This window comes from Cetorhinus maximus, chromosome 22, assembly GCF_964194155.1.
Source record: "Cetorhinus maximus chromosome 22, sCetMax3.hap1.1, whole genome shotgun sequence".
NCBI lineage: Eukaryota > Metazoa > Chordata > Chondrichthyes > Lamniformes > Cetorhinidae > Cetorhinus > Cetorhinus maximus.
In genome coordinates, this window is record NC_135900.1 from 26,923,757 (window position 1) to 26,943,197 (window position 19,441).

The window sequence follows — 19,441 nt, forward strand, 5'->3', positions numbered from 1 at the left end:
GCCTTCAACAGCACCTTCCAAATCCTCAACATCTACCACCTAGAAGGACAAGGGCAGCAGATTTATGGGAACACCACGATTTGCAAGTTCCTCTCCAAGCCAACACCATCCTGACTTGGAACTTTATCGCTGTTTCTTCACTGTCACTGGGTCAAAATCCTGGAACTCCCTCCCTAACAGTACTGTGGGTGTAGCTACAGCACATGGACTGCAGCGGTTCAAGGCGGCAGCTCAGCACCACCTTCGCAAGGGCAGTTAGGGATGGGCAATAAATTCTTGTCTAGCCAGTGATGCCTACATCCCATGAAAGAATATATTAAAAAAATTCTTGCCTATGATGCTTTAATCACAAGGGTGTGAAATGAGAATTCTTGTAACATCAGTAATGAAAATATCATGTAATTCAGCTCTGGCTAAGATGATAAGTGTTATTTAATGAGGGAGTTCTGACTGCTTGGCCAACACTTTGAATTATTATTACATTATAAATTGAGCAGCATTACAAACTTTGTAGAGACGAATAACAGTTTAAAGAAAATTGATCTTATTGAACAGAGGAGCAGTCTCAAAGGGCCGAATGGCCTCCTCTTGTTCCTAAGTCCTATGTCCCTAAACACTATTTTCATAGGCAACTAACTACTGAACAGAATTTGCCCCTTTCTCCTTTTAGTGTTAACCAGAAACCCCAATTTTGTTACTTGGACTCTTAAGTAAACATCCAATTCTCCTGGGACCAACCCACAGTGATTCGCAGCTCCCTTGGGTTTTACTTCTGTTCCATTTCCTTTTCCAATACTGTCTTCCACAGTAAGACTTTTCCTGGGGATTCTCCCTCTAGCTCCAGCTAGATGAACCCTTCTGGTTTGTTTTAACTCCTCACAAATTTGGTCTTCAAACTGAGTGACAACTCCCACCAGCACTTTGTGTGGTGAACGATAGAGTCAGCATTTTGTCTGTTTAAGGTGTAGGGCTGGCTATCATCTATCCCTTTTTGCTCCCTACTTCCCAGGGCTGCACATTACCCAAGACCAAACTGCAACCCCAAAAATCTGCTGTCTGTGATACACCTGGGTTTATAGGGAAGCCGTTTGCCTGATCTCAAAATGGCTTCCTCTATCTTGTTCTCCATAACAACAGAAAGCAGATTAGCTTTGTATTCAAGTAGAAGTACTAATCAGCTTCATAACTCGATATTGCTAACACCTTTGAGTCTTAGGAGCCTTAGGGTCTCCTCATTGTAGACTTATAAACAGCTGTCATCCTCCCCATGTGTAAATATCTGGAGCCTTTCTCTCAATAAAACATGACTCTCCCTTTGATCTTTAACAATGAAACCACCCAGGTTTACTTTCAAAACAGACTCCATCAGAGGTCACATGACTCATTTCATTTAACCTACATTTCAAGATACAGCCCCAAACTATGATAATCTTAAAAACCAAAAGATGTAGGATGGGATTTTCTACACCCGCCCACTGTCACGATCTTCTGGTCCCGCTGGAAGTCAATGGGTTTCTGGCTGGGGCGCCGCCTCGCCCACTGTGGGTCCCACCCATGACGGGGCCGGAAAATCCGGGTCATAGTTCTAAGACATACTAATCTTATAAACTTCTCACTTGTAACAGTCGTCACAGTAACAGTAGTCACAATAAAAGAGAACAAAAGGACAACAACCTGAAAGCAAATTCAATATCCTTAGCTATGAAAATGGCTTTAGTGAATAAGTAGAACTCCTTATAATTAAAATACTTGGCTTTTACCTTTTACTTTAATTCATCCTCTATTTTCAGATCCTCATCATTTTCTCATCAATTACAAGTGCTTGCAGTCACATACTAATATTTCAATCTAAGCCCCCATAAATTAATGATTACTATAATCTGCAATTTGGATTTTCATTCAATAGACAGCATTTTAATAACACTTAAAATCATGAAGAGAATACATAAAACCCCGAAATTTGGTGAAAATAGCATTCATCGATTTTTCACATTTCTAACAGCTCTTCTGCTGATTATTAGGAGTGGACAACTGGGAGAACCCCAATCTTTTTAACTGAATCTTAGGAATGACTGCTCAGTTGTAATGTTTGCCAAATTAAAGATAGCCACTTGGTTCTTTCTACCTGAGTTGTCTTCATCTTTACGTATCTTTAGTTTCACAAGTTCCTCACACTGATGAAGGATCTGAACTGCATCTTCCATGGAGCAGTTATCCAGACGGATGCTGTCTATGGCAAGCAGCTTGTCCCCCAGTTCCAATGTTCCAGTTCTGTTTGAAAATACAAAGTTTATGAGAATATTTTAATAATCATTTGAGCTTTTAATCTACATTTACATTGAAAGCTGAGATTGGTGGTTTAAACACCTTTAGTTCCTTGTAGCTCCAGTTGATGAAGCATTGGCCAAACAGCTCTGTATTTCATTGGAGATTGTCAAGTAATTCTTGTTTACACAGCGATAAGTACTTACAACCAAGTTTTAGAAGGTAATATTAAGCTCTCTTAATGATCTAATAGATAAAAGCACTGCCTAGTTTACCACCAAGACTTATAGGTCAAAGAGTCTCACTTTCAACTCCTAGCCCATACTGAGATAGCTGATCTGTGCAGGAACAGCATATGAGGTCCTACGAGTAGAAACGTGAAACAGCAGCCAAGAATCCAGCTCATTTTGCTATTCAGTGACTTCTGCTTGAAAATGCCCATGTGGACATCAGGTGTGAACAAGATTAGGTATGTTATCAAATCATCTGCCAACACTTGCTGTCAAATCTCACACAGAAAAGGCAGCTCCAGGGCTGCCATCTATATCTGATCAAAATTGGTGGAGAAGGGGATCAGCAGAATATGGCAGAAAAGATTTTTGAAAATAGCATGTAATTTGAGGCACTGAGGGCCAAATATTGGAACATGAACCAATGGGATGTGGGTTTGCAGCCACTATATGGCACACCTCTGAGCCACTGACTTCAGACATGCATTTGTGGCTAAGAGCTGGGTAGAAGGAAGACACACTCTTATTTATTAATGCAGGGCTTTTTAAAAATGTGTGTACGTTTGCGATGTGAGTGATGCTGGCAAAGCCTCATTTTCTGCCTGTCCCTAGTTGTCCTGTGTTAATAGTGGTGAGCCTCCTTCTTGAACCACTGCAGTCTTGTGACAATGATGCTTTCAAAACAGGTGTTTGGTAGGGAATTCTAGGATAATGGTAATGAAGGAATGGCAAAATATGACCAAGTTGAATGGTTTATGATCAGGAGAGGAACTTGGCGGTGGCGGTATTCCCAAAATATTTTTGAGCTCAATGGTAGAGCTGAAGGAGAGAGAAGTGACAATGAAGTAAGCTTGGTGAGTTACTGCAGGGCATCCTGCTTACCGTACATGCTGTAGTCACAGTATATCATAGTTGCTGGGGCTGGATACTGAGTTTGATGTCAGGTGCTCCACTCAAGCAAACTGCTTTGCCCTAGATAGTGTTGAACTTCTGCAGTGTTGCTATGCTGCATCCCGCCAGGTGAGTCATGAGCGAGTTTTGTAAATTACAAAATATCAATGGCACAGAAACAAGCCATTGGGTCCAATAGGCCCATGCTAGGTCTTCATGCTCTAAACAAGCCTCCTCCCACCCTCTTCACCTAACCTAATCAACATATTTACCTGTTACTTTCCCCCTCATGTGCTCATCTAGCTTCCCCTTAATACATCTATGCTATTCACCTCAACTACTCCTTGTGGTAGTGGAGTTCCACATTCTAACTATGCTCTGTGAAGCAAAGTTTCTCCTGAATTCCCAATTGGATATATTAGTGATTATCTTCCAGCTCACAATAGTAACATCTTCTCTACATCTACCCTATCAAACTCTTTCATAATCTGAAAGACCTCTATCAGTTATTTAGTTATGAGGGGAGATTGGATAGACTGGGGTTATTTTCCCTGGGGCAGAGGAGATTGAGGGGGGACGTGATTGAGGTGCATAAAATTATGAGGGGCATAGATAGGGTAGACAGGAAGGAACTTTTCCCCTTGGTGGAGGGATCAATAACCAGGGGGTATAGATTTAAGGCAAGGGGCAGGAGGTTTAGAGGGGGTGTGACAAAGAATTTTTTCACCCAGAGGGTGGTGGGAATCTGGAGCTCACTGCCTGAAAGGGTGGTAGAGGCAGAAACCCTCACAACATTTAAGAAGTATTTGGATGTGCAATTGCGATGCCATGGCATACAAGGCTATGGGCCTAGTGCTGGAAAATGGGATTAGCATAGTTAAGTACTTGGTTGACCAGTGCAGGCTCGATGGGTCTTTTTCTGTGCTGTAGACCTTTATGACTCAATGTCATACCTCAGTCTCTTCTTTTCTGGAGAAAAGAGCCCCAGTCTGTTCAACCTTTCCTGATAGTTAAAATCTGATTTCATTTTAATAAATCATTTTACACTTTCTTTAGTGCCAGTCTGCTCTTTTTATAACATGGAGGCCATAGCTGTTCACATTTCTCCAAATGAGGTCTAACCATGGTTCTATACAAGTTTAACACAATTTCTCTACTTTTGAATTCTATCCCTCTGTGAAGGAACCCTAGTGCTTTGCTTGTTTCATTACTCTGCATTGGTACTTTTAGTGATCTGTATATCTGTATTTCCAGATTCCTCTGTTCCTCTACCTTGTTTTGACATTATTTTCCAATGAGTATACAGTCTCCTTATTCTTCCTACTAAAATGTCCTACCTCACACTTACCTATATTGAAGTTATTTGGTCAATTATGTACCTGTTCAGTAAGTTTATTAATGTTGTCCTATGTTTTGCTGCAGTCTGTCTCTGTATTAACTACTCTCCCCAATTTGGTGTTAACTGTAAATTTTGAAACTGTGCTTTTGCTTCCTGAGTCCAAATTGTTTATCCAAATAGCGAACAGCAATGATCCCGCACTGACCCTTGTGGAATACCACTTCCTACCTTTTGGCAGTTTGAGTATCTACCTTTAACCCCTACTCTGTTTTCTGTTGTACAGCCAGCTTGCTATCCATCTTGCTACATGTCCCCTAACGCCACAAGCTCTGACCTTACTCTTGAGTCTACCATGCGGTACTTTATTGACGGCTTTTTAGAAATCCAAACAGAAAACGACTACTGCATTATTTAAAGTGAGAGGACGAGCAGATAATGTATACATTTTTAAAAGTTCATTCACAAGATATGAAGTATTGCTGGCAAGTCCAGCATTTATTGCCCATCCTTAATTGGCCACAAGAAAGTGGTGGTGAGCCACCTTCTTAAATGGCTGCAGTCTGTGTGGCGTAGATATTCCCAGAGTGCTAACCAGTATTTTGACCCAGTGATGAAGGAATGGTGATATATTTCCAAGTCAGAATGCTGTGTGGCTTGGAGGGGAACTTGCAGGTGGTGGTGTTCCCATGCGCCTGGTGTCCTTGCTCTTCTGGGTGTTCAAAGTGCTGTCAAAGAAGCCTTGGCAAGTTACTATAGTGCATCTTGTAGATAATATACACTGCTGCCATTGTGGTGGAGGGAGTGAATGTTTAAGGATATAGATAGGGTGGCAATCAAATGATTTTTTTATGCTGGATGTATCGAGCTTCTTGACTGTTGCTGCAGTTGCACTCATCCACTATTTTTCAGCATTCATCAATGTCTTCCCATCATGGAGAGTATTCCATCACACTCTTGCCTTGTGCCTTGTAGATGGAGGAGTGGTTTTGTGGATTTAGGTGGTGATTTACTCACTGGGGAGTACCTGGCCTCTGACTTGCGCTTGTAACCACACTATTTATATGGATGATACAGTTAACTATCTGGTCGGCGGTGACCCCCAGGATGGTTATAAAGGGGGTATCAATAATGAGGTCGAGGGGAGTTGAAATGAGAGGACGATGGGAAGACATTGATGAATACTCAAGAATAGTGACATTAGTAAAGGACAGACTATAGAGGTTTCAATATTTAAAGGAATAAAATTCATTGATTAGTATTTTTCATGGATGGGACGGCAGAACATTATCTAAAAATTACCAGTAAAACACCTGAATCCTGTATAATAAACAGGGAATTAAATTGAGTCACCAGCGGTGCTGAAAGGGGTGTTAGTCCCCATGATGAAGGCTGATCTTTTTGAAGGGTCTGGAGTGGTATAGAGCTGAGGTCAAATGACAAAATGGAAAGGTAGTCATTGTGACATGTTGGATGTGCACGGGACAGAGGATAGGAGGTTTGTAGTAAAGAACTGACAGATCATACAGAGCTCATAAAAAATTATGTTATTGAAACCATAGGAATTTAGCTAATCATAGATTGTGAGAAAACTAAAACCTCTTTAGTTATAATGTGATTTGTTGTTCCTATGTTTGACTAAAATACAAGTGATTGCTCCACATTCAAGCTATTGTAAAAAAAGCTGTTTAGGACTTACCATGTGCAACACATACGCATGTCTTATTTTGCAGTAAACTGCATTTGGGTCTTTTACAAATGTGCAACTCAACACATACAATGACCAATTTAAAAAACTTGCAAAACAAAGAAGCTCACCTGTGTGCAACACTTCCTTTTTTAATGTCAGAAATAATGAGTGGGTCTCCTGGTTTTCTGCTTGCAGGTGCTGTGGTAATAGAAATTGGTTTTCATATTATAAAACATTTTTCAAAAGAAAAACAAATCCATTTTCTTTTGCTCTTTAATAGCTGCTGTTTATTTTAAAATGGTGATTCAGATAAATGCACATTGGTAACGGCAACACTAGAGTGTGCTGTGCTTTCACAGAGAGTGACAGAGAAAGAATGGGGGCGGGGGGGAAGTGGAAGAAATGTCAAAAATGTAGAGGTATTTTTGATAATTTGCCAAGGTCTTGCCCAAAGAGAGCTGCTAAATAGTCTTAAGAGGAATCTGCAATCTATAAGAATTCTCAAAATTAAACATAAATGTAGGACCTTTTAATTTTACTTCAGCCAATGGAAATCGTTACACAAAGATGCTAACATTTTAATAGTAGTGGGTTAAGAATTAAAATGTTAAATCATGAACTACCAGTTTAACATATAGTTCATGATTTTCAGGCATTGTGAAATAGCTCCCGACCATTTCCGTTGCTTTATTAACTCATTGGTGCTCAGTTGATAACTCCTCCGAGCAGTATTGATGTGAGCCATAGAGTTCTTAGGTTTGATTCCCACTCTGTGTTTTATTAGATAATTTCAACCAGGATTACAGCATCCCTTGGATACTTGGGTTAGTAAGAAATGGGGGAGATTAGACAGTTTCCACTTTTAATCAGTGTTTAATCAAGACAATGACAGCGAAGGGTTTGGCTGCAATGACCCCATGGTTGAATAGCATCTCAGCATTCACAGGCTAAGCTAACACATGAAGAACGGACACTTGGTTGAGGTGCTGCAAAATGGTTAAAGGAGAATTATATCTCGGCATGAGTTAGTGCCTTCAGAAAAGGAGGTGAGGGGTAGCGTGGAGGTAGAATAAGCAAATGTATTTTGTTTTATAATGCTCCTAATGAAGTGCCTTGGGACATTTTATTACATTAAAGGCACTATTTAAGTAGCTATTGTTATTTTTTTAAAAATCTGTTAATCCCAGCAAAAAAGTACATCGATCCTTAATCGATTATGAATCCATAATGTAGTAGGATGATGAGTTACTCAGTTGGTGACATTTCTCCTCACAAACATTTCTCTCCCATACAGAGCAACATGACAGTTTGTAGCAAATCGCATGCGTTTATTTGCAGTTAGTTTTCGATGCTCATTTTCAGTTTTCCTGAATTTCAGAAAATTTTACTTAAAAGGATTCTATTATGCATCTGACTAAAAAGTACTTTTAAAAAAAATATATATGCAAGAAAAAGGTCACCTCTGCCAAATGTACATCAATAATGCTTACCAAGCAGAATTTTCCTGGAATTAAATACAAATTTTAATTGATAAACCTGATACCACAAATAAGCTTGACGCTCTTTTGTGCGCACCATTCAGCATTACTGTCCATTACTTAACAAATCAGAAATGTGGTCACTCAGCAAAAACTGCTAAGAATTCCATTAAACAAATTGGCCAGAACGTGTTGTACAAAGAGAGGCAAATGAACTCCAGGTTGTAGCACAAGCCCAGAAATGATCAGCCGCACACTATTTAGGGATTAACTGTCAATTGCTGAGTATTTCTGGGAGAATTTTCTTCTGCCTATTAACCCTCGAGATTCCTTTTTAGCTGCAGAAGTGAATCCTGCAAACTACTACCTGCCAACAGGTTGGCCTACATAGTATTTGAATTGATTCACTGACTGAATAGCAGTTAAGTAATTTAAGGACACATTTAAACACCTACATATGCTCGGGGACAGCGGATAAGAGATTTACAGAGCAAAATTCCAGAGCATTGCAAGTGAGGAGGTACCACACAACCTGCTTCATGACTAAGCACGGAGTGTGTTTATTGATCAAATGAAAGGATGTCACAACATGGTACAGAAGGACACCTCTACCGCCACCCTGAGCCTCCACCAAAAAACAATCAATCAGTCGTGTAGTCTTGAGAGCAAACTGCAAAGACATCATTGCTGTTGACATAATGCAACAAACCTGGCCATAGATCAGGAAGATGATGGCCAATCTGAAGAAAACTAAGACGAGATTACAGCTTTGAATACAGAGGAGAAAGGTATACCATCATAAATCTGAAAATCAGTCTGCACCGAGTAGCAGGTCTGCCAAAGGACAGGCTCTCTGCTCACTTCTCCACGCCTCACGGTCTTGTGCCTTCCTCTTCAGTTACTCATAGAAGCATCCCAATTTAAAAAAAAAATTCATTCACAGGCTAGGCCAGCATTCATTGCCCATCCCTAGTTGCCCTTGAGAAGGTGGTGGCGGGCTGCTTTCTTGAATCCCTGCAGTCCATGTGGTGTAGGTACACCCACAGTGCTGTTAGGAAGGGAGTTCCAGGATTTTGACGTAAGGACATTGAAGGAACAGCAATATATTTAAGTCAGGATGGTGAGTGACTTGGAGGGGAACTTTCAGGTGGTGGTTTTACCATCTATCTGCTGCTTGTCCTTCTAGATGGTAGTGGTCGTGGGTTTGGAAGGTGCTGTTGAAGGAACCTTGGTGAATTCCTGCAGTGCATCTTGTAGATGGTACACACTGCTGCTACTGTGCGTCGGTGGTGGAGGGAGTGAATGTTTGTGGATGTAGTGCCAATCAAGCGGGCTACTTTGTCCTGGACAGTGTCAAGCTTCTTGAGTGGGAGCTGCACTCATCCAGGCAAGTGGGGAGTATTCCATCACACTCCTGACTTGTGCCTTGTAGATGGCTTTGGGGAGTCAGAAGGCGAGTTACTCACCGCAGGATTCCTAGCCTCTGACTGTTGGTCCATCATCATCTTTCTCCCTCTTGATCCACAGCCCCCTAATCTTCTTTCAACCACCTCCTTCAGCAAGTTCTAATGCCTTAGAATATGGCAAATCCAACCTTGTTGCCTTATCTTGATGATATTCACCAATGACCTTTCCTCCTCCGCCATTCTGAGAACTTCTTCATTGCTTGTGTTCTCTCCAACTGACCCCCTCTATCCTTCCCCAGAACCACAATTCACAATTTGCTAATCTTTGGATGTCCTCTTTTCTCACAGTCCATATTTCTGTACTGAATCATCCCAAAGATTAGTAGCTTATCCTGCTCACTCCTGCCATGAAAGAAATGTTTACAATGCATGATTGAATTATCCAAACACAGCAGTGGTGGACATGACCAATTAAGCTGCAGGGCTATCAAATAGCCAGTAGAATCTGAGAGCACCTGATACCAACAGGTCCTCACGGAAACCCTGCATCCAATCAGCATGCATATGCCTTGACAAGTGATCCATTCATAAATCATAAATTGGCCCAATGATGATTCCTGTAAGTCTTTGATGGCAGGTTTGGTGCTGTGCATGCCTCCCAATCCTAGGAGTTATAATTGAGATGCGGCACCAATGACATCATCAAGCCACAACTTTCTCAGTTTACTTTGGCCCCGGAAAGTCCTGGCAGCTAAAATGATGTGGGGAGGTAACATGGTGCAAACTCATCTACCTTTTTAACTATTCCTGCATCATGTTCACACCACATGGGTTGGGTTAAAATTGAGGCTTTAGTGTGCCAACTGTTTAAACATCAATTATTCACGAATCACAAGCACAATTAGCCCAACAGTGGCTCAGATGCAACGGTGCACAGCACCCTCAAAGTCTACACAGATATCAGTCATGCTCTTCAGACTTATTCAATTGTTTCTGACATCTTGTTTTATACCAACAAAAATCTCCAGGCTGTGATCTCAGGGTTTAAGGTGACATTTGTAAACTGATCAATGTTCACTCTTCCAGGTGTCACAGCATCTAAAGTAATCCAAGTTAGACATTTAACAGCTTTGGCATCCATCATTCTACGTGTTTTAGATCCAATTTTATAAAATTTGTTAATCTATGTAGGATCAACATGCTTACTTATTAAATAATAAATATGTTTTAATGGTTTCTGTCAGATGTTATTCTGTAAATGAATTAAAAAAAGTCAGCTTTCAAAATGCTACATTAACTTTCACCTGAGGTTTATCATCATTAATGTATGAACTGTAACAGCATGTGTGCTTTATCTGCACTGGGACATGTAATTGAAATACACTTAATATTTATGGAAAACACTGGCTATTTTAGAGGTGTGTTAACCAGTCATTGTGTTTGGTGATGTGCTAATATTATACTTCTTTTGAAAAATGAATTAGAATCAGTAACGTGGAGGTCTCTCATAACTTCCCATACCCCTAACTACCAAGCTGTAGAAATTCAGCTCTCTTGCTGCAATTGCGTTTGTCCATATAGGAACAGAATTCACATGAAGGAGAGCAAACTGTGACCCTGAATATTTTAAAGAAGCTCAAAGGGCTTTCAAATATGGTGTTTTAGCTTCAAATATGTCGGTGGGAAAGTGGGAAGTAAGGCCAAGAATGTACACAGCCGGCCTCAGCAATATCAACTTTGTGAATAAAGTAAGTCCAATACTCAGTTGGTTTATGGGGCCCCAGTGTTGCCAGTGCTGTATCCTCATATGCAGATGTCAGAAACAAATTATAACTTACTTTTTAATTCACTCACAAGACATTTGTGCTGTTGGCCAACATTTAATGTCCATTCCTAATTGCCCTTGAGAAGGTGATGGTGAGTCACCTTCTTGAATACAAGTGAGTGGCTTTACTGGCCATTCCAAAGGGTAGTTAAGAGTCACCCACAGCATTGCAGGTGTGGAGTCTTTTATAGCCCAAACTGGGAAAGGATTGCAGATTTCCAACCCTAAAGGGCATTAATGAACTAGATGAGTATTTATACAATATGGTATTATGTTTTCTGCTAGATTTATTTAATTCAGTCAATTTAAACTCCCCAGCTGCCATGGTGGGATTTGAACTCAGGTCTCTGGCTCACTCATCCAGTAACATAACCAAGATACAACCGTACCCATAAAGCTGACAATCTGTATTTCTGGAAGAATGGAAAAGGCGGCTATTGGTAAATCAAAGGAGGCTTATTTGTACAAGTTGTATTAAACTCACATCATAAAACTTGTTTCTACTGGAGAATGCTGCTGGACCTTGATGCAGTAGACCCTGTTTCATACTGTCAGGTAAATTGCGTAGGCTTCATAGGACTCAAAAACAACTGAGCACAAGAAAGTTTACCTTTGAATGAGGCACAAGACAAAGAACAGAAAGAGGCCAGTCACTCGAGCCTGTTTTGCCGTTTAATGAGATCATGGCTGATCTTTGAGTGAACTCATTATCCCATATACATCAATAGCTTTGGTTAACAAAAAAAAAAAATCAATCTCAGATTCAAAATTAACAATTAAGCTAGCATCAATTGCCATTTGCAGAAGAGAGTCCCAAACTTCTACCTGATTTTGTGTATAAAAGTGTTTCCTAATCTCACTCCTGAAAGATCTGGCTCTAATTTTTAGACTACACCCTCTAGTTTTTGGCTTTCCAACTACTGGAAATACTTTGGCTCAATCTACCCTATCTGCATCCCTTAATATTGTGAAAGCTTTGATCAAATCACCCTTTAACCTTCCAAATTCCAGGGAATTTGTTCAATCTCTCATCATAACCTAACCTTTAAGGGTCCAGGTTTGATTGTGGTAACTCTACGCAGCACTCCCTCCAAGGCCAATATATCCTTCCTAAGATGTAGTGCCCATGACTGCTCACAGTACTCGAGGTGTGATCTAACCAGCTATCCCCTTGTATTCTCAGCACCTAAATAAAAACGTCAGCATTCCATTAGCTTTTATTATTTTCTGTAGCTGTTCATGACATTTGAATGGTCTATGTACCTGCATTTCCATGCCATTTTGGACCCCGACTGTTTCTAGCTTTAGAATTTAGAAAGTAAACTTCTATCCTTTTCAGGTCCAAGTGGATGACCTTATATTTGCTTATATTGAATCCATTTGCCACAGTTTTGTTCACTCATTCATTTACTCCCGTAATACATCTGTAATTTTATGCTTCCATCTACACTATATACAGTGCCACCTATCTTTGTGTCATCAGCAGATTTTGACGTGTAGCATTATCCAAGTTGTCAATGAATATGATGAGTAATTGAGGCCCCAACATAGATCCCTGTGGGGTGCCACTGGTTATAGCCTACCAATTAGAGTACCTGCCCATTATTTCTACTCTGTCTCCTGCTGCTCAGCCAATTTCCTAACCAGGTCAATAATTTGCCTTCACTTGCTTGAGCTTCAACTTTATTTAAAAGTCTCTTATCAGGAGCTTTATCAAATGCCTTCTGGAAGTCCATATAAGTAATGTTCACAGACACTCTCCTGTCCATACTTCAGTCACCTCTTCAAAAAATTTAATCAAACATAACCTAGCCTTTAAAAATCCAAAGAACATTAATTTCTGGCTAAAAGTTTCATCCTTTTGTACAGAATAGTCTGTACAGACTGGTTACAGAAAACAGAAACAAATCTGCATGAACTGGATTTCAAGGTGATTCTTTGTTACCTTCAGACACTTTAACCCTAATGATCTCCTATCTGGCCTCCACTCTGTAAATTTCAGTTCATTCAACACTCTGTTGCTCATATCCTTTCCTACACCAAGTCCCTCTCGCTCATCAACCCTATCACCAGTGAACTACATTAGCTTGTGCTCTTCACAATACTTCACATTTGAAATTCTCATTCTCCATTTCTTCCCCATTCTCACTGAAGCACATTCTCCTCCTTTTCAGTAAGTTCAATCTGTGCGACAAATTCCCTCCCTCACAATTCTCTGTTCTTCTGCCTGTCTACCGTGCATTGCTGTCTGCCCTTCACTGCTGGCAAATGTACCACCAGTGGCTTATGCTCCATACTCTGGAATTCTCTCCCTCAACCACTTTGCCTCCCTCCCCATTTAAGATCATTCTGAAAATACATCTTATTGACCACACCTTTGATCACCTTGTCTTTTAGCTTGGTGTCTTTTTCCTCCTCATTACATATCTGCATTTATTTGAAACGTTAAGAAAAATGGTCAAAGTGGCAAATGGGAAGGGTAAGTGGGGCAGGAAGCAAAAGAGGGAAAGGTGGTGATGGTTGGGAAGGGAAATGGTTCTGCCACAACTCCCCACCAAAAAGATGAACGTATTCTTACATATTGCAGAGGCTAAGGAACTCTGGAGTGCATTTTTAAACAACACATACCAACATTACCTCCAGTTACAGATGACATTCATAAACCAGTTGAAATTTGCTAACCATCTGTGGTTTCTAAACACAGAAGTGACACTCTATTACTCAGTCTCACCTACCTATCATTTAGTATAGACTTTCCACTTCAGAGCAAAAATACTTCTGAACTCCTCAAAGGCTCAAATCAACTTGAAAATGATCAGCTAATATGCAAGCAAGATTTAAGACCATATTAAAAATTATGGTTCAAATTCTTTCCATTGTCAATGAGGGGTGTGGGGGGAAGGAATGTCAGAGGGGGTTCTCAGCTATTCGCTCTTTATAGCAAGATCTTAAATATGGATAAAGGGCGAATTCAAGATTTCATTCAAAGTGCGGTCAGGCCCCCTATCCTATCTTGCCTATGCAGCTTGAAATTGATATGCAGCTTGAAGTTGATGCCTTTTCAGATTCACTCTACAGCAAGATGTTTGACATATATTGGCTTGTGAAGAGCAGGTGCTCTCTACAAGCTACATTAATTTGTTCTTGGCAAGTTATTAACTTGGTGAGTCATTAAAAATCAAACTGCTTAATTAATGAGCCATGAATTGCACTACTGAATGAGTTTTGCTGAGCTACATTATGATATTCAGTATTAAAGACACTTGAAAAAGAAGTTAGGGAACCAGACAAGCATCCCTGATCCATTATATTACTTTAACATGGTTATTCTCCAATAGCAGATTAGAAAAAAGGGTCTGGATTTTGGCAGTCAGCAGTGAAGCAAGTGCACTCGCCCCTGACCTCAAAGAAATCTGCCTAGAAAGATCTTGCAATCTCTCGTGGCGGGAATTTTCCTTTTTCCGAAGGAAGTTTAAATCTGGCACCAAGTCAAAGGGATGTCTTGGCAGCAGTGATGTCAGCAAACAAGTAGGCAACAATCAAACAGAACCATTCATACACAGGAAACCAACTAGTTAAAAAACACTAAAAATCCTTTCCTTTTAATTTAAATCTTCAGGTAGTGAAATAACTGATTATGACAGTATTAAGGCAGAAGCTAAAAGAAAGATATACAGATTTTTTAAAAAAATGTTTTATGCAGAATATTTTATCATTATGGCGAAATCTAACATCCCACAAGTATAAATTAACTTTTCAGGGCTGGTGAGGGTGCTGAGCAGTAATTACGAAGTTAGTCTGTTGTTAAAATCCAGTTATGCCTCATTCAACAATTTTTCCAAGGGTTTTGACAGCGTAGTTCTCACCAAATCAGGATTGTAAGGGTGAATGCAATTTGTTACAACTTTTAGAACACATCCTATGGAGGAGGGTATGTTCACTGACAACAATGTCTAGATTTCCGGGTTATTTTGAGTGTGTCCAAACTCCCACATTTGCTGTCAGTTTCTGTGGAGTATTGACAATGGACATTGACAATTACATGTCATAACCACAGCAAAATCAGGGGCATGGTCAATGTGAGCAAACATCAGGAATTCCACAAAGACATGTGGAACAAGATTGAGGGACTAGGAGATTTATACAGTGTACCAATAAAATACCATATGTTAATGATTAATCACTTGGGAATAGTTGATGAGCTCAACGTAGCAGTGGGCAATTTTACATGTTTTAACAAATGTTTTATACATTTCAGTGGCTTTAGGATAATTTAATTTTCTCCTATCGCTATCAAAGCACAACAGCCTGATCAAAGTCCATCTGTTACTGACTCTGATATGTTTGTGCTCACTCCACAATTTGTACTAGTTTAGTATTTCTTTCCAACTTCTGCAGCTGTAGCATATTAACATTCTTCAAAGTGGCACATATGAGTGCATATTGTCCTGTCCAAATACAATTCAATTCTAAGAATTTGTCAGGCTCTTTCAATTATGTCATTATTTCAGGAAATTTAATCAGATGCTCCCCAAAGAGAAAAACCTTCGTTTAGCCAACTTTGTTGATTCATGTGGACTCACTGATGTAATAAGAGAGAGTTAACATAAAATTCTTAGACTCATGTTCATTCCTTTATGGTTGTGCGAACATACTACTTATTATGTTAGCCCTCATTCAGTTGACAATTCTTGGGATCTTGCTGCTTCAATCACTTTCTAGTCTTTGTTTAGTTCCAAAGCTTTAAATGAGCCAAAGTTCTCTTACTTCTCTTCTTTGGGCTCAGTCATTTTTACAATTGATGCTTCCATAACAGTTCATAAAAGAAAAATATTCATGTAGCGTCTTCAGATATTTACATTGTTAACACCCTTATTGAAACAGCAGAATCCTAGACTCAGGAAAAAGTGACTGTACAACTCTGCTGCTAGGCTGTTATGATAAACCTGCATAAAACACTGGTTGAGCATCAAATGGAGTATGGTAAGACCTTGTTTAATGCTGTTGCGCTCTAACATCCCTAAGTTAACGGGGCTTGTAATCTAGTTGAGAGTCGCAGGATTCATTTTAACGTCATTTCCTGCGTGACCCAATTGACGCCATTTTGGAGCGGTTTCTCCCCGCTCCCTAACTTCTGAAATACAGCCTCTCCCCGCTCCCCAACTTCCGAATTGCAGCCTCTCCCCATTCCCTAACTTCTGAAATACAGCCTCTCCACGCTCCCCAACTTCCAAATTGCAGCCTCTCCCCATTCCCTAACTTCTGAAATACAGCCTCTCCACGCTCCCCAACTTCTGAATTGCAGCCTCTCCCCATTCCCTAACTTCTGAAATACAGCCTCTCCACGCTCCCCAACTTCCAAATTGCAGCCTCTCCCCATTCCCTAACTTCTGAAATACAGCCTCTCCACGCTCCCCAACTTCCGAATTGCAGCCTCTCCCCTATCCGCAACTTGGAAATACAGCCTCTCCCTGCTCTCCAACTTCCAAATTGCAGCTTCTTCCCGCTCCGCAACTTGGAAATACAGCCTCTCCACGCTCCCCAACTTCCGAATTGCAGCCTCTCCCCTATCCGCAACTTGGAAATACAGACCCTCCTCGCTCCCCCCGCTCCCCAACTTCTGAATTGCAGCCTCCCCTCAACTTCCGAATTGCAGCCTCTCCCCACTCCCCAACTTCCGAGTTGCAGCCTCTCCCCGCTCCCCAACTTCCGAATTGCAGCCTCTCCCCGCTCCCCAATTTCCGAATTGCGGCCTCTCCCCACTCCACGACCTTGAGAGTTGTGGCCTCTCCCCTCCCTGACCCATCCTCTCGCCGAACCTCCCACTCCCTGGCTCACCCTCTCACTGCTTCCCTCTCCTCAACCTGCATTCCCGTTGAAGATCCAGATCCGATCTGAAGCCAGAGCTCCATTATTGTGGAAATGTGAGTCCCGCTGGTGCGGAAGTGCCAAACTGGGGCCACTAAAATCCATTTAAAAAGAAAAAATGCTCCTGCCTCACAGCTCTTCTCCAGAGCCCTCACTCACAGTAAGGGTTCAGGAAAGCGGCAAGTGGGAGCATTAAAAAAAACATGGGGCAGGATTTTCCGGTTGGCGTGCAGCGGCGGGCCTGACACGTGATGGCATCGGGCGTGCGTCCCGACGTCAAAGCGCTGAGTTGCAATGCTTTGTTCGGCGGGCATGCGCTGGAGTTGGCTGCGCACCTGCCTGTATGTAAAGGGCCTATTAAGGCCATTAAGGAACTAATTAAGGTTATTATAAACGCTGCCTGTCCAACCTTAAGGTCAGCGGGCAGGTGAAAAGGCCAAGTGGCCTTCACATTCTTTAGGAAACCTCATCCACGAGTGGGATGAGGTTTCCTAAAGCTTTTAATAAATAAAAATTTTATCATAAATATAAAAACCTGTCCCATATCATGTGACACAGTCACAGTCACATGATGGGAAAAGTTTAAATAAATTTTTAAACCTTTTATTTAATAACTTCAAAAGCCCTTCAATCTTCCTGAGGCAGCTCCGTGCCTCAGGGAGATTGAAGTGCTCTTTCGCGTGCATGTGTGAGAGAGTGCTGGCCCTGACTCTCCCTCCTCCCCCATGCCTGAACAGGTAGCGTGCTACCGCTCGTATCTTACGTTGGGCGGGACTCAATTGGCCCACCCTCGTAAAATGGTGGCGATCGGCTCCACGACCGCCCCCGCCCGTTCCCGCAGGCCGCCTGAAAAATTCAGGCCATGGATTGTAGCAGTCCCAGCTCGGCACTTCTGCACCATCAGGCTCACACTTCCACATCAGAGCCGGGGCTTCAGATCGGACCTCCGAAGGAGCGCAGATCCGGGAGAGGGAAGCGGCAAGAGGGTGAGTCAGGGAGTGGGAGGTTCGATGAGAGGGTGAGTCAGGGAGTGGGAGGTTCGATGAGAGGGTGAGTCAGGGAGTGGGAGGTTCGATGAGAGGGTGAGTCAGGGAGTGGGAGGTTCGATGAGAGGGCGAGTCAGGGAGTGGGAGGTTTGATGAAAAGGGGAGTCAGATAGTGGGTGGCTCAGCAAGAGGGTGAGTCAGAGAATAGGAGGTTCAGCAAGAGGTTGAGTCAGATTGGGAGGTTCAGCGTGAAGGGGAGTTAGGGTGTGGGAGGTTTAGCGAAAAGGGGAGTCAGGGAGTGGGAAGTTCAGCGAGAGGGTGAGTCGGAGTGGGAGATTCTCTGAGGAGAAGAGTCAGAGAGTGGGAGGTTCAGCAAGAGGGGTGAGACAGGGAGTGGGAGGTTCATCAAGAAGGGGAGTCAGGGAGTAGGAGGCTCAGCGGGAGTGGGGTGGAGTGGGTGTAGAGAGGCCATAATCAAAGTTCAGGGAGGGATGAGGCTGCAAGTCGGAGGCAGGGAAGTGGACAGGCAGCATCTCTAAGGTTGGGGAGGGGAAAGACCACAACTCAGAGGACAGGGAGGGGGAGAGGCCACAACGCAGAGTGTTGAGGAAGGGGAGGATCTGCAATGACCAGGAAGTGGGATGTTTTCGATGCAGGATCTGCGGGCAAGCAGGAGGTTCTGTAAGTAGGTGATTACATTTCCCTTTTATATTTTTAAACTTATTTTATTTTAAAAATTATTTAATTTACCAATGTAGGAATTTATTACTGTAAAATATTTCAACTTAAGAGGGCATGATGTTTTAATATTTATTTTTTTTCTGATGAGGAAGGTCCTACAGAACAATAGGAACCAATGCTTCACTTGAAATTGAGATTTTCAGGAATGCAACCACAACTTTAAGTGAGGACTTACAGTATTGCTTCCAACTCTTAGGAAGGATGTGAAGGTGTTACAGAAAAAATTCACAAGGATGGTTCCAGAGTTGGGGAACTCCAGTAACATAAATAGTTTGGAGAAGCTGGGCTGTTCTCCTGAGAGGAGATTTGATCGAGGTGTTCAAAATCATGAAGGGTCTGGACAAAGCAGATTGGGAGAAACTGTTCCCACTGGCGGAAGGATTAAGAGCTAGAGGACACAGACATAAGGTGATCGCCAAAAGAAGCAATGGCGACATGAGGAAAAGCTTTTTCACGCAGTGAGTGGTTAGGATTTAGAATGTACTGCCTGAAGTGTGGTGGAGGCAGTTTCAATCATGGATTTCAAAAGAGAATTGGATGATTACCTGAAAAGAAAAATTTGCAGGGCTACAGGGAAAAGGCAGGGAAAGGCAGGGAATGGCACTGAGTGAATTGCTCTTGCAGAGGGTTGGCACAGACATGATGGGCTGAATAGCCTCATTTTGCGCCTCAACCATTCTATGATTCGATAAGGGATTCAGTCTAAGCAATGTAGATGTTGACTC

The 19,441-nt window shown here is 41.7% G+C and overlaps 1 protein-coding gene across 2 annotated transcripts in view; it reads right to left on the minus strand.

Moving 5' to 3' along the window:
• The window catches only part of grip1 (glutamate receptor interacting protein 1), a 379,336-nt gene that overhangs the window by 32,735 nt on the left and 327,160 nt on the right, over positions 1–19,441 (minus strand). For both annotated transcript variants that reach the window (XM_078567971.1, XM_078567969.1), the window contains 2 exons: positions 6,541–6,610; positions 2,126–2,271 (listed from right to left, as the gene is read on the minus strand). In XM_078567971.1, the coding sequence (XP_078424097.1) occupies positions 2,126–2,271; positions 6,541–6,610 (216 nt within the window). The remainder of the gene's footprint in view (positions 1–2,125; positions 2,272–6,540; positions 6,611–19,441) is intronic.